This window comes from Onychostoma macrolepis, chromosome 22 (genome assembly GCF_012432095.1).
Source record: "Onychostoma macrolepis isolate SWU-2019 chromosome 22, ASM1243209v1, whole genome shotgun sequence".
In the NCBI taxonomy this organism is placed as follows: domain Eukaryota; kingdom Metazoa; phylum Chordata; class Actinopteri; order Cypriniformes; family Cyprinidae; genus Onychostoma; species Onychostoma macrolepis.
In genome coordinates, this window is record NC_081176.1 from 15245516 (window position 1) to 15261496 (window position 15981).

The 15981-nt window shown below is 35.9% G+C and overlaps 2 protein-coding genes and 1 long non-coding RNA gene across 5 annotated transcripts in view; 1 reads left to right on the forward strand and 2 right to left on the reverse strand.

Moving 5' to 3' along the window:
* pth2rb (parathyroid hormone 2 receptor b) overlaps window positions 1-7125 on the reverse strand; it is a 56673-nt gene extending 49548 nt beyond the window's left edge. Inside the window, exons 1-3 of one of the 2 annotated variants that reach the window (XM_058760513.1) lie at window positions 6308-7125; window positions 5687-5882; window positions 4954-5056 (exon numbers count right to left, since the gene is read on the reverse strand). In XM_058760513.1, the coding sequence (XP_058616496.1) occupies window positions 4954-5056; window positions 5687-5749 (166 nt within the window). In that variant the 5' untranslated portion in view covers window positions 5750-5882; window positions 6308-7125. Of the gene's footprint in view, window positions 1-4953; window positions 5057-5686; window positions 5936-6307 lie in introns of both variants that reach the window. The other variant, XM_058760512.1, reaches the window with a different exon arrangement.
* Window positions 7126-9982: 2857 nt separating this feature from the next.
* Window positions 9983-13641, reverse strand: LOC131530325 (uncharacterized). 2 transcript variants are annotated; one of them, XR_009268360.1, is made up of 3 exons: window positions 12827-13641; window positions 11487-12478; window positions 9983-11053 (listed from the first exon to the last, which is right to left on the reverse strand). It is a non-coding gene; the product is annotated as an uncharacterized LOC131530325 (long non-coding RNA). The 2 variants fall into 2 exon arrangements; XR_009268361.1 differs by having other exon boundaries at window positions 11487-11641; window positions 11744-13392.
* A 224-nt stretch (window positions 13642-13865) lies between these two features.
* Window positions 13866-15981, forward strand: part of mgat5 (alpha-1,6-mannosylglycoprotein 6-beta-N-acetylglucosaminyltransferase) — a 76850-nt gene continuing 74734 nt past the window's right edge. The window contains exon 1 of the mRNA XM_058760511.1: window positions 13866-14022. The gene's annotated coding sequence lies outside the window, so the exon portion shown is untranslated. The remainder of the gene's footprint in view (window positions 14023-15981) is intronic.

Sequence of the window (15981 nt, forward strand, 5' to 3'; positions counted from 1 at the left end):
GTGAAACTTGTTAAATTAGTTTATATAGTTCAAAATATACAGCGATACAGACTCGAACATCTAAGGTCACATGTAGTCATTTTTAAAGTGTTATCTATCGATTCTACAGCTTATTTATATTGCATACGATCTGTGTATATTAACATACATTTAAAATAAATGATTTATAATAACTGTTAAACTAAAATTGCTTGTGTGTAATGGATTAATAATAATATAAATCATAAAATAACTCTAAGTAATTATCATTAAAGCCAGGCAATTTATTTTAGTACTAGTGACCTTTAATTTGGAGCAAGAGAATCTGGGGGAGTGACTTTTTGTGTGTCAGACATGTGTCACTTTGCTCACATCTGATTGGTCCAATTTCAGTTTGAGATCTCTAACTCAGAACATAACCTGCAAGTTAGCTGTGCAGTGTAAGTTACTATGGCAATGAACGCCGCTAAAAGCCAAGCCCCTTTCATGGTACCTAAAACCCAGCATTGGTGCAAACTAAACTGAAACTTACTGGTACAGGCCCCCGGTGTCATTTGTTTCCAGTTATTTTACCTGTACAAATACAGCCTGATATGCTTATTATCATATTATTTAAATTCAGCATCATAATTATACTGTTTTTATATAGTGCAAATAATTTGATCATTTGCTGCACTTTGTTATTTATCTAGTTATTAATGAATTGGAAGTTTCAAACATTGAAATAAAACATCTCAATATCTTTATCTCCAGGTAATAAATAAATAAAGTAGGCCTATATGAATAATGCAACCCTTTACTATATAAATCAGTATGGAAATACATTTTGATTCACCTGTGGTAAATCAGAAATGAGAATCAAACTGTAATAAATTGTCAGTGCCCATGTGAAATAAATTATTGTTACTCCCTGTTCCTATGAGCTGTCTGAGGACATCAGAAGTGCTTTTATTAGCAAACACGTGACCTCCAAAGACCTTGGTATCCCTGTTTCAACAGTGTGCAATGTTATTAAGTTTGCCAAGCATGTAACTATCAAGAACCTCCCTGGATGTAGGGGAAAGAGGAAAATTGATGAGAGAGCTCTTCGAAGGTTGGTATGAATGGTGGTCAAAAGAATGGTATTGGTTCATGGTTTCAACAAGTACTATACGCCGCATACTAAACCAAGCAGGGCTTACTGGGCGAAGGCACCATTGCTGAGGAAAAGACATGAAAAGAAACGAGTCGACTGATCTTTGCCAAAGAGTACCTGGACAGATCACAATCCTTCTGGGAAAATGATGAAACAAAAATAGAGCTTTTTGGCAATGCACACCAACAGTTTGTTTACAGATGACGCAATGAGGCTTATAAGGAAAAGAACACCTTACCAACAGTTAAAGGTGCACTAAGCGATTTTTGCCAAACGATGTTAATATTTGAAAGCACCAAAACAAACACGCCCATACCCCAACAGGACCTCGCCCCTATTTTGATATCTCCGCCCCACATGTACGTACACAACCCTGGCATAATGATGATCGCGGAAACAAGCGAAGATGACACAACAAGCATATTCAAACAAAAACCAACACAAATAAGTTGTGTGAAACAATGCAAAATCAATGTTACTCACCGATCAAAAAGAACAATCATTACAAGACACGCCCCTTACTGCTGATTGGCTGCAAGTGTGTTTTGGGACATGGTCCGACACATTTTTTTTTTTTTTTAATTGCTTATTGCACCTTTAAGCATGGTGGAGGATCCATAATGCTGTGGGGCTGCTTTACTGCATCTGGTACTGGAGGCCTTGACCATATCACATGCAGGAATTATGAAATAAGAGAATTGCCAAGAGATTTTCGAGTGAGAAAACTTGGTTTGAGTTGAAGATCATGGGTCATCCAGCAAGACAAAGACCCAAAGCACACATCCAAAAGCACGCAGGAATGGTTGAAAAGGAAAAAATGGACTGTTTTAAAATGGCCAGCAATAAGTCCTGATCTCAGTCCCATTGAAAATCTCTGGGGTGAGCTGAAATCTGCCAGTGGGGAAAATAACCCTGCAAACGTTCAAGAGCTTGAACAAATTGCAAAGGAAGAGTGTGAGAAAATAACAGCAGAGAAATGCAAGAAGCTTATAGATGGCTACAAGAAATGTTTGGAGGCTGTCATTGCTGCAAAAGGGTGTGCAACCAAATATTAAGGAAGGATGCCTTTACTGCAGCCCATGCCGTTTTTTGAAATTACTACATGCAAATTGAAAAACAATGTTCTTTGTTTAACTACTTTGGACCTCCAATTAAAAAATCCTGATGATATAATTTTGGTAGATTTTCATTTATTCCAGAAGATATTGTACAGGTTATGCAAAAAAACGAAGGGGTGCCAATAATGGTGAGCAGGACTGTATTGTTTAAATTGTTACTGCCTTGAGTTATTATTTTGAAATAAATGTAAAACTCTTAAAAACACTAACTTGATGAGATTCATACTTGGCTTTAATAAATAAAATATAAATAATGTAAAATTATAAAATAGATTTTTTTTTTCCTTTTTCTAAAAAGTAATGTTTATTCAACCAAGCAAATTTGACTGGGACATGAATTTACATTTGATTTAAAAAAAACAACAACAACAACTTTGAGGACTTTTCCTCCTCATTTTAGAACACCACTGCACACCACTGGTGGCAACAAAACACTATCTTCAGCCGAATTGTTCCAAATGGAGTCAATGAGTCATTCACTCAACCGATTCATTCCAAAACACTGATTCATTGAAGAACAAACATGGGTCTTGTGTTAAGTCAATAAATCATTTAAACAAATGATTCGTTCAGAAACACAATTCATTCCAGTTTCTCTTTATTTAACAAATAAGGATAAAGTTCTCATACCACACAGTAACGGTAACATCATTTTCTTAGTTTATTCATTTAGACACAAAGATTAAGGTAAATGTTGTGATACTAAACGCTACAGCCTTCAATGCAGATCACAAACTTACTGGATTTTGTTCAATGAACAGCTTCTACAGTGTGTGAGAACATGGAAAGTATATTTCTAAAGATTTAGAAAGGCAAAGGACAAGTAGCTGACAATGTTGTGTGTCTATAGCATAATTTAATCAACATTAAATTCTTGATTATTGAACTGTTGTATAAATGCAGCAAAACTTTTGGAACCCAGTTCCAAAAAGACTACTGGAGTACATTTTACAAGAAAATACCATTTCAGTCTTTCTACTTAAAATTTTCACATTTACTTCAATGTGTTACTTGCCAACTATTTGTGAAATTCCTAGCAATTTCTGAGTGAAGATTGCTTCAAAGTAAATCCTACACCAAAATTTTGCATGCCAGCATTTTGGTGGTGTTTTGCAGAAGCAAACACCCTTCAGATTTTCTTCAGAAAATCCCCTCTGAAATTATTTATCTACATTTTTCCACATACACATTGACGTCAATGTATTTTCTATTAACAAAATCTGTTATCATGCCATTTGTGCTTGTTGGATTTGAAAATATTCATCTGTATTGGATATGACACCGGCATGTGTCCGATTATTAGATGATAAGAAAATTTTATTGGATAAACTGCAGGATATAGCCAGATTCGAGCTCGGAACATGTATAATCCTGTGCAGCTGAATAGAAAAGTCTCAATTCACCAGAGCACTTATACTTCAGTGATTATTTTTTAATAGGTGCGAGGAGCCATCACTGAGTTTCTTGTCTCTGTGATAATTCACATGTGCTTAAATCATCTTCAAGTTCTTAAATCATACCTTCCTCAGCATCCTAATTTGGAATTACGCAGGTAACCAGGAACCTTTCGCAATCTTAACTTGGTATGCCTAGTCACACAATCAGCTAACACATGGTTAACGCTGTGTAAATGAAGAAAGAAAGAAAAAAAAAACAACAGGAAAACTGGAAGAAAAACAATAAATGTGCGTCAGCTTCTGTAAACAGCAGGGTGACTCACAAGCCGCACTACACCATTAATTTGTGACATCACAAACTCCCTTCACAGTTCAAAAGGATTGGATTGAAGTGTTCATAAGTGGAGTATTTTTGCTGTGGCACATCCGAAAGCAAGTTTCAGTACATTTTTAGCCTTTATTTGGAGTAGGTTTTACAAGAAAAATCCTATTTCAGTCTTTTTTTCTTCAAAATGACATGTTTAATTCAATGTGTAATTTCTTTGTAATGGTTAATGAAATTTAATAGCAATTTCTGAGAGAAAAAATGTTTCAAAGTAAATCCTACACCAGTGTATTCTTGCTCAGCGGTAATGGTGCATGAAGAATCCTGTTGGGATTCGAAATCACAACCTTTTGGTTACAAAAAAAATCAATCAAATTGCTTCAAACAGAATGGTGCCTGCAGCCGTTGTTATGATTAATTGAGGCCAACTTGAAAAGCGACAAATCCATCACAGCCGAGATCAATATCAAATTATATGTAAAGCAGACACATTTTCACTAGCGCCATCATTTGGACTCCACTGCATAAGCTGTGATGCCTTTATGAGTGGGCAGATATAGATGTTATGTGACTGTAAGGTTATTCAGTGTCTAAATAAAGCCACAAAGTAGAGAGACCAAATACACTTGGAAAGGACCAAGACAGTTTCAAGCTCAGAAACCACATGAACCATCAAGATCTGATATTCTTCATCTCTTGGATCTTGAATCTCTCTCTGGTGGCAGATTTTGACAGATAAGTCCACTAAACAGATTCTAATGTCACATTCTGTTCCACGGATTATGTGTCAGATGTGAATTCACATGTAAAAGGCTTTTAAACTAATGAACAAACGAGCTAAAGACATAAATGTGTTTTAATGTGAGTCAATTTCATCTTGATCGCCCCCTATATTTCTATCAGTTATGCAAATGATCTATCCTCTCGGCTCCCACGGAACATCACATTAGAGGGAAAAAGGTTCAGAGGACCACACAGAATCCACAGGTGAGGTCTTACCAGCAGGGTTGTGTTCGGAGATGTTCTGAAAGCACTGTAGTTTGATGTCGTACAGCAGGAGAACTTGTTCCTGAGCTGTTAAGCCTACTTCAGAGTCCACATGCTGCCCAGAGACAAAAACCAAGACATTGATTGTCAGACAGTTTGACTCAAGTATTTTAGATTTGATTAGAAACTATCCAATCAAATGATTTGAAGGTGTCCTGGAGTTTCAAAGCCACCAGCAGACCTTCAAAACTTCCTTGTTAATTGGAAAAACATCATGAAGAGCATCAAGAGATTTGCATTTAACAATAGAATTGGTTTGTCATTTTTTCTAAACTAAATCCAACAATTTAGCCCTCAGATTTAACAATATGACAAATATTTCTGCAATATTTCATACAGCTATATCGTATTTCCAAATAAACCCCATTCACAACATCAGACTTTTAATCAGTTAAGCTTAAAATTAAAATTAATTGGTTTATTTAAGTCAAAAATAGTATTTGAAATGACCAAATTAACCTGACTTCGTTCGGTTACGTCGTTGACAAGGATTTTAATAGTTAAATAAGATAGAAAAATTGTCTGTTGTCAGTTTTCACAAAGAACCCGATAGGAAGCTTAAACATTTAGATCTGTCAGAGTTCAAATAATTAATAAATGTGTTGGGCTTCAAATTTAAATGCAAACATTAAGTTGAGGTGAAATGAGGATGAAAAAAATGCAACACATTGTTTGTTCATCTTACCTGAGCTTCGACTGAACTGCCAAGCAAAACTTGGACAAATATCCACAGTATTATAATCCACATTTTTCACAGCGTTTAAAACACTTATACATGAAAACTGACTGTATTTGCTCAGATGATGTGTTTTCTCAGCACGTAAAGCTCAATGAGCGCCGTTCCTGCACCTCCGGTGAGTTTATCCAGCTCCATATTTGCACTGGAGAATGAACACAGCATCAGCTGAAAGCGAAGTGAATTGAATACCACCACCTACAGCAGAAATACTCCTTCAGACAAACAAGAGAGATGGTGCGCCTCTGCGCAATATACTGGTGGGGTGGAACCCCCTCTTGAAATGACTATGCAAAATTCAAATGAATAACTTTACATAATCCCAACTGCCCTCAACTGTATTTTTTCCCTCTTGCATTTGTTTATCTGAAACTTGTCAAAAGCCCTTATTAAGTAGGCTAGCCTAAATCGAGAGTTGCTTAAAAAATATGAATAGAAATAGTGTTAACCGTAAAATGATAATAAAAAAAGACGATCAGATACACTATATATGGCTGTGTGTGTGTGTGTGTGTGTGTGTGTGTATAGGTAAATGCGTTTTCGAACGTCCCACCATAAAAGTTTAGTTACCAAGTTTATATGCCGCTCGAACGCTTTCTTTAAGTATTTTTTATTCGCACTGCACACCGACAAATCATAAATTAGCCAGAGTGCAGTAGCCTAAATAGATGCTTGCAAGAAGCGCGCTCACTAAGAAGGTAACCATAGTAACGTCGTTCGACGCTTTCGGTTAGAATTATTGTTTTTCGCTACACAAATTAAATCCTAAATAGCCTTAACGTTAGTCATAGTGCAGTAGACCTATATGCTTGCGACAAGTAGTGTTCAATTGGAAGGTAAGATAATCTTTTTACGCTACACAAACAAATCTAGCTATTTATTTAGTCTATTATAGTCAGAGAATTATTAAAAAATAAAAAACAATTAAGTCGTAGCAACAGTTCCGTTACAAAACGTATCACCTGCTCTAATTCACTTTGTTATTTATTAGACTATTATATAGGCTATAAATATGTGACACAATCTATAATGTTAAGGCCCGTTCACACCAAGCATGATAACTATAAAGATAACGATAAAGAGTTCTAAAAATCGTTCTTAATATTGTCTGTCTGAATACTCGATTCTGATTGGCTGGCAGGTGTTGATTAAATTCGTTTAACTGCACAGGTAGTTCCAGGTCAGTTTAATCACGTTCTATATTAATGCGCTTCCTATAAACATTGGTAACCATAGTAACATACAGTTACAGTTGAATAGTAATACAGACGAAAATAACCGTCATTTTGATCGTTCCAGTCAAATATTGCAGCCCAAATATTATTAACATCTTTAATATGTGAATGCTGGCAAATGACCATGGAAATATCGTGAATGCACTTCGCGGAGGCTTGTTAGTGGCGCCGGCTACAAACACAGTTAAAGTTAAGGTGATGAGTAATGAAGTTGGGCTCAGGTTGTTGTGCTGTGGGATGTGTTTCACATACATTTATTTATTTGTGGCAACCCGCTACAATATCAAAACTGACCGATTTTCTTGCTTCGTTGAATAAACATGAGCACGTAATGCATGTTTAAAATCCAAACGAGGTGCAGGTGTTTTTATATCACTGTATTTCTGAAGGACAACTGTCTTTAGAAAATGTTCGATGTCATTTTCATTTAATCTAGCAAGTTATATGCCTGATAAAGCAGCGTTTGTGAGCTCAGCGCTGCTTTGTGTAACGTACAGCCCAACAGCCGTTTCCGGGGAAACCTCTAGTAGTATTCCCGCTTTAAAGCGCCCCCTGCTGGCAGAGAATAAATTTGCATTTTTAAAAAGTCCGTCCAAGTAGTTATCGCTGCATCTCAGTCCGTCTGATTTACGCAACAAACATATTTTGCTTGTTATCAAAACATAATCTACTCTAGAGGGACTTGGCTGTTGTTACTGATTGTATTTGGATGTCTACCGGAAGTTAAGTTAGGGCCACAAAAGCGCGCATGCGCAGTAACGTTTGTTTATGTTGTTGCCGTTGAAACCGTATAGTTATCGTTCTTGGTGTGAACGGGCTTTAGTGTTACTATAATGTTTTGTTAAAATTTATCCTCCTTAAGACCCAGCTATGGAGTTTTTGCCTCTGTAGTGGACATTTTATTTTAGTAAATTTCTCTGAGACCTCACGTGTCACAGTTTTGTCCTGTACAGAGCACATTCAGGGCTTTTTAGAGATACCAAATGTTTGGAAGTTTCACCATGACCACTCCCTCTCCTTGGTCTTTAAAGATGGCTAAATTTAATTTAGTGAAAAATGTAACATCCTTATGGAAATATGATTATATTTTGTAATACAACGGAGCTTCGACGCGCGTTACCAAAAGATCACCCGCAAAGTTCCTCAGTATGGAGAAGCGTTCAGTAGATTTGCCAGCAGGCTGATTTAGATGAATGTGTAGGCAGGGGATCCCTGCAGTGTTAGAACTGAGAGAGTTAAAACCACAGCTGTAGAAATGGCGCATTGACCTGATTTAAACAGCGACGTTACTGAAATCACAACTGCGTTGTAAAAATTAATTTTGAAGCTTTTCACAGAAGTCTTTAGCCTTCATTTTAGATTTTTAAAACATCTTTATCTTTTTTTTTCTTCTTCTTCTCCTTTCTGTTCACCTTGATCCAGATGAGCCAAGTCTAGTGTGGGCTAGTTGTAAGCTATTTTCTCATTGTCTGTTCATTTTGGAGGGAAATGACCACAGATACTTTGACACATAGGCTATATTTTATATAAAACCCGCTGCATTAGTGCATTCAGTGTTTCACACAAGTGAACAGCATCTCTTTCCAGCCGTCTTTGTCTGGGAGACATGAGAGGATAGGCTACAGCAATTTGAGAGCAATTTCACTGATTTGAGCAACTACCTTGATTATCTCAAACAGACATCTTCTCTTCTCCTAGCAACACTGAGGTTATTCTATTCTGTTCAAGGAAATACAAGGCTTTAAGTAATCAAAACCACCCTCGGCTCAGCAGAATTATTTCTATTTCATTCAGTTCTAGCCCGTCATTCTATGATGTTCTCCTCTTTCATCTTGTCCTTCATATGGTTTCATATTCATCATCAAACTTTTTCTTCTTCAAATCTGTCTTGTAAGAAGGAGAACTCTGCCCTGAAGGCAGCTCGTTTTTGGTGGAGTGTGAAGAGCCTTATCAGACCACTTTCAAAATATGACAACTTCAAAAAGTTCCTCTCTCTCTCTGTCTCCCTCGCCTGTCTCTATTTAAATCCTCTTTTCTGTTGGACTCTTGTGCTGGGATTTTCACCCTCCTCTGCATTCTGGGCAGAGAACCACATGTTCTCATTGTAATATTTGAATCGTGTTCATTTGGGTCATCCATCCATCTCAGATTAGTGCTGGACCGCTGCATGTAAGGGACACATTACTGCTGAAACGTGCCAGACACTGCCGAATAAAGGGCCACCTTCTAAATGTGCACTATACCATTTTCATTTTAATTGAAATAATTTTTAAGTCTATTTTTTATTTTATTTTTATAAAGGTGTTTTAAAATTGTGCAAATTCTATTTAATATTTTTGTTGAAGTAGTTTTTTATTTTGTTAATTAAAATGTTTTTTTGTTTTTTTTATTAAAACAGTATTTAATTAAAATATTAAAAGGTATTTTTAGTTCATTATTAAAATAGTATTTTTATATTTTTATTAAACGTGTATTTTTCTTCATTAAAAGCTTAATTTTTGTTTTCATATTTTATTAAAATAGTACTTTCTATTAAACATAGCTTTTAAATTTTGCATTATTTTGATTTTTCATGTTACACAGTATTTTTTAAATAAATTGGAGAACAACTGCACACTCACTTAAGCACATTTATTAACCAACGTTTCGGCTAGTAGCCTTTTTCAAGGTATAGCTTCATAAACATGGAGACCAGTATAAATAATGAAGATGCTTCGCTTTACTTGCTCTAACACAGTATTTTTTAACATTTTTATTGAAATTAGTTAATATTAAAATATATGAAATATTTACTTTTTATATTTGATTAAAAATAGTATTTCTTATTAAAATAGTCCCTTAAAAATGTTTATTAAAAGTTGTATTTATTTACATTTTTATTAAAAATAACATTTTATTTGTCATGTTTATATATATTTGTTTGTATATTTCTTAATTGCATTTTTATATTTTCATTAAAAACTGTATTTTTACTTTTTAAATGTATTTTTTTTTTATACTTCTTCCTAAAATAGTATTGTTATATAGTATTTTTATATTTTATAATAAAAATAGTATGCAGTATGCAACGCTAAATAAACGCCAAAGCTTACATTGCTGTGTAGGCTACATACTGCAAAAATAGAAGCAAAATTCCTAGTGCACTGCCCCTTGTAAGCCAAAAAAAAAAAAAGAAATAGAGAGAGAGCGAGAGAAACAGAATAGTGCCATTTGTAGCTGTAAGAGGAAAAGTGAGTGTGTTGATGAAATAATGTGTGCCTGCATGTGTGGGAACACATGCTGGCGCTCAACAACCTTTTGCTTCCACTAAACCAAGCGTGAGCACAGAGGATGTTGTGTAAGAATCCTTTCCGCCACATATTAGACCAGAAACCGAACAGAAATGTGTGACGTGAAATAATATTCATATGAAAATCACAAAGCGTTATCAATGGAATATGTCAAGTGCATGATTCATTGTTTGCAATTGTTTCTGAAATGTTAGCATTTTTCCTCTTCTGTGATCTTCACAAAAGGGTTGTTATGGGAACAAATAAATTTTTTTCCTAAAGATCAGATTCAAATTTTCCACTTTGCGCCAGACTTACTTTATTACATTTTTGAGGTGACTTAATAAACATTCAGGGTTGTGTTTGCAACCCCACAGAAATGAAAAATCACAAATTATATCTGTTCAACATCTCAAGTGTTGCTCTTCAACTGCAAGGAGATTAAACAAAGAGCACATGGAGAGTTTCTTCTAAAAATAACACCTGTAGAGTTGTGCTCAGATTGTGCTCAAGAGTTTTCAAGGTACCAGAGTCTGCGATCGAAAGTCAGAGATCTTGCTATGAACTTTTAATAACTGAATTGATCTCATTTTGTTTCCCAAAGAAATTTTAGGAGAAACATCTAAAATGAAAAGGATACTTAATCTCCATCACAGCTCCTGAGTTACAAAAGAGCAGCTTGTGAGTAGCATTTTCATGTTTTATTATTCATTTGATGCTGATTTTCTCACTTCTGTGGTAAAATAAATCTCCATTACATCTCCATGAAACATGAATAAAATCTCTTGAACTTTTCAGTTGTTGCTTTTCAACTGCAAGGAGAATAAATGAAGGGCAAATAGAGTTTTAGAGCTACAAGCTTCTGAGCAATAACATTTTCTATTTTATTCATAATTTGATGCTGATTTTCTCACTCTATAGGGAACAAAAACATGAATGAGATATTAAAGACATCTCATCCATGTTTTTGTCATATTATAGACTGAAATAAGATTAAATGGAGAGCAAATGAAGAATTCAGCTTAGGTTTCCTTTTTCTTAGATGTTTCTTCAAAAAAAAAAAAAAACTTCTAGTTTTTTTTTTTTTTAGAAAAATCTCAGACTGTGCTCAGATTAGTCAAATTACCAAAATCTGCAATCAAAAGTCAGAGATCTCACTATGAACTCATAAAAAGGTTTTGATCTATTTTTGTTTCTCCACAAGAGAATTTTAGGAGAAACATCTGAAACAAAGAGGATACTTACATGAGATCTTCATTCATTCATTCTCATCATCTGAGCTACAAAAGAGCAGCTTCTGAGCAATAAAATGCTCCTCAGAGGTGTTCAGTGCAAGAGAAAGCCCAGGAGGAGAGATTGATTTAAATTAAATGTAAGTGTAGCCCTCAAATGTGAATAATCTGTGTAATTAAATGGAACTGGTGTTACATTTTGGTGTTACAGATATTCAAATTGTAAAAAAAATAAAATAAAATTATGAGAGTTTTTATGAGATCTCTTACCGTACGAAGGTGCAAGTGTGCGCAATCTGCTTGACTTGTAGACTCACCCAAGTGCTCACTGTCCATTTCCATAGCAACAAACCCACCAAAAATGGCCCAGTTCCTTCATTCCTTACTATAAACAATGCAGGAAGCTTATCTAAAACGCACAGACACACTTTGAAGACATGCACACCGATCAGAAAGTACCGAACATACAGGAGGATAATTTTAATCTAGAATATGCGAACAAGAGTTCAAAGGCAATTGTCACATTTTACATATCTGATTGTAACATACACAAAATTATATGACATCCAGCCTTGTGCGAACTTGTTCAAGTAATGGATTCATGTTGAGGATCCATACGGTAACAGTTCAAAGAGGGAGTGTGCTGCATGTGAGGGGTCCAGAGTGATTTTACCAGCCCTTTTGCTCACTCTGGATGAGTACAGTTCTTGGAAAGTAGGGAGGGTTGTACCAATGATTCGCTCAGCAGTCCGGACTACCCTCTGTAGTCTTCCGAGGTCAGATTTGGTAGAAGAGCTGAACCAGACAATTATTGACGTGCAGAGGACGGATTCAATGAGAGTAGAACTGTTTCAGCAGCTCCTGTGGCAGGTTGAACTTCCTCAGCTGGAGAAGGAAGTATAGCCTCTGCTGGGCCTTTTTAACAATGGAGTCTATGTGAATGTGGGCTGTAATTTCGACTGAAATGTGTAATTATGCTTTCGCAGAACTTGTCAAGACGGTCACCTGTTAAGAGTAGGAGGAAGACTAATATATATAAGGAAGAGAGAAAGTATCATTTTTGAGCAAACGTCTTTTTGTCCTTGTCTTAGCTCAAGGAACGTTGGACACCTTCTATGCATTTGTGAACAAAAGACTGAATTATTGGACCATGAAGTACTTTTCATAGTAGGCTATGTTATTTATTTTTTTTACATATTTTTTTTCTCAAAGGAGCAGTCCTTCAGCTTAAATTGTCTGTCAAAGCATGAATGTACGTTCAAACTAGCCTCATTTTACGCCCAAAATTAAGTTTTAAAGGTCTTCCAAAGTTAATTTAACTCCAAAATAAATATTCAGTCACTGTTTACTTACCCATTACCTGCAACCAAAACGTGACGGTCTGAAGAAAGTGGTTTTGGAACAAGTAATGAACGTGAACAAATCGCTTAAGAAATCAGCCGGCAGGCTGTTATACTGTTATAAAGCTAATTTTACTCTCATAATATTTTGTTAGTTTCACAAGATTTACTTTAATCGTTATATTTGAAGGTCAACGACAAACCAAAACAGCTTTGCAAGTTCATTGAATGACCAATAGATGGCAGAATACTCCAAGACTTCGTATTGTATCCCTCTGTCAAACACAACATTAAAAGTACAGTTCACCTCAAAATCTTTCTGTTAACGTTTACTCACCATCACGTCGTTACAGGCCCGTATGACTTTCTTTATTTTTCGGAATACAAAAGGATAAATTCTGTAGAACGCCTTACAATGAATGCTGACTGAAAATGTCAAGTCCACAAAATCACAATAAAAGCAGTCCTTATGACTATATTTCAAGTTTTCAAAAAATCATACCATAGCTTTGTTTTTTTGGGGGGGTGGGGGTCTACTATATTTGACGTAGACCGATATTTAGGTCTACGTCAATATAATCTTGCCCTCAAGTGGGCGGTTGATCGTTGAACTTGAAACCTCGAGAACCGGTTCACTTTACCGAGTGATTCATGCAAAGATTCGACTCAAATGAATCATTCATTCACGAATCAGCCGCTCTTCTAATGTAACCTTAGTAACGGTTCATGGTTTCTGACAGAATATTCGCCTGAATATGACACCTTTATTATTGCGATTTTGTCATTTTTGAGGCATTTTTTTCGGTCACTTAATTGTTATTGAACGGACAAGATATTCTTAAACATTTTTAAAACATCCTGTTTTGTGAGATAAATTTAGTTTTACGTTTTTTGTATCAATTTACAAAATAATATAACCATTTAATTAAAACATAACTACACCTGAGACGCTCTGTAACGTTAAGGACCCTTAGCGAGCCAGCGCCGTGTGGGGTTTTAACGCTTTTCAATAACGTAGGTAAAATCGCCACGCTCCCTGAGGTCTCCTGTGCGTCTCGACGCTCTTTGTGTTCAATGTGATCAGACAGCGAAACGAAACACACCGACCGTTGTCAGGTGCCTGGAATCACACCGACGCCGATCACATCGCAACCACCGGCTTTTCTACAGCATTTAACATCCATACCACCACCTTAAATCTTTAATCAGGTTAGTGTTTGGTTTGCCTTCTAAATGCGTACAGAATGAAAGCAGGGCGCGTTGGTGCGCTGCAGTCCACTGCGGAACACGCGCATTTGTGTTATACGTCTTTATTTGTGTTATTTATACACTAAAATCTATCGATCACAAACGCGTTAAGCGTTTAATCCTTGATTTGATTATATATTTACAAATAAGCCTTACAGCAACAATAATGTGGCTCTACTGTCTTAAAGTGATGGTAATACAGTCGTACTTTGATGTACATGGTACTGACATTGTGCTCCAAGGTACTTTCTACAATACCATGGTAATACAAAGGTACATGTTTAAAAACCATGATAGTAGATGATATTATGTCCAAACCATGTTACCGTGTAATTTCAGTGTTTTTAATGTCAGGCTGTAGGCTACCATGGTACATTACATTAGAATGGCATGGTAAATGTACCAAAACAGCTTGTACTTTTTTGTAAATTACATATACAAACAAGTACTCTTGTATTAACATGTTTCTGAGATGTACTTCTGTATTTTTTTAGTTGCCTCCTGTAAATACCATGGTATTTGAATATGACAATTATTTACTTCCATGGAATGGAATTATATTGAAATGTCATAATATTACAGTGTGGTGCCATCACTTTATCATAGTACAACCTCAATACTTATTTTAAAAGTGTATTACAGAGTAACCTGAGGTTAAGAGTCTTTCTCAAGGGAACGGTGATGATCGGCTCAACCTTATGGGGTTCAAACCTATAACCTTTGGATTGCAAACCTAGGCCTTTAACCATTAAGCTGCATTAGAATTTGGTGCAGTTATTTAAAATGGCTTAACTTTGGAGTAGTTTGGTGTAGTTGTTAAATAAAGAGCTGAGGTGATGAACAGAAGGTTGTTGGGTTGAGTCCCAAAACTACCAATTGATAAATCCTTTAGAGCACAGTTCAGAGCGTAATGTATTAAAGAGGTTTTTAAGATGTCGTAGTGTCAGTTATGAAGAATAACTGGCTCTTCTGCATCATATATCACTGTCGTCGGTTTTCATGGAATACTGCATAATTTAATAATGCTTGCAGTGTTTATAACTAATATTGATGCGTTTAATCTTCTGTCCCGCCACAGAAAGTCAGGCTGTAATCTAATTCTTTTCAAACAGTCTATGTTTGGTTGTTTCAAAGACACCGTTCAACTTTTGTTGTACTTGTCCATACTTTTTCCATACGTTGTTGAGATACAAAGTGGCATTTGATTTCAGTTGATGGCTATACTGTATCATTCATGTCCGTAGTGGCCTGAAATGTAATACGCAATGAAGTTGAATACCTGAGGTTAAGGGATTTTTCAAATCTATTATCTTAACAGTAATTGCTAGTAGTATTGGGCGGTTTCCAAATTTTGATACCGTCAAACCTCCTCCCTATTTTACCTCGGTATACGGTATTACCGTGAATAATAAAAAAATTATGACATAAGGCTCAGACAGTGTCACCAAACTGTTGGCTTGTGCCTAAACCGTTCAGAAACTGAATACCAAACACTAATACTGAAACAATAACATGCACAACAATATTAACAACTTTTATTAGCAACAAATAGCAGTTTAGAAAAAAGTGCAAATACAACAGTCAAACAGAATTAAATTAACATAAACATCCATATTATAAAAAGTATTGCAAAGCGGCTGTCGGTGGACCTAGATGTTGTTGGTCCTGCATCGGGAGGCGTTGAAACTGTTGCACTAACCTGATCTCACAGAATTCCGTGTAATGTTCACGGACTTAATTAACCTCCGAATCTGTGGTGGCATCACGGAATCGCCGAAAATTCCGTGCTGGGCTCACAGAAGGCACCAGCCGTGGTCCATGCACGGATTCACTGGTTCAACACCAGAGCTGCATCGGACCACGTAAAAAGAGTGACTCCGATGCAGTTATACTTTCACTGGAGTACCTGACCCCACCCCT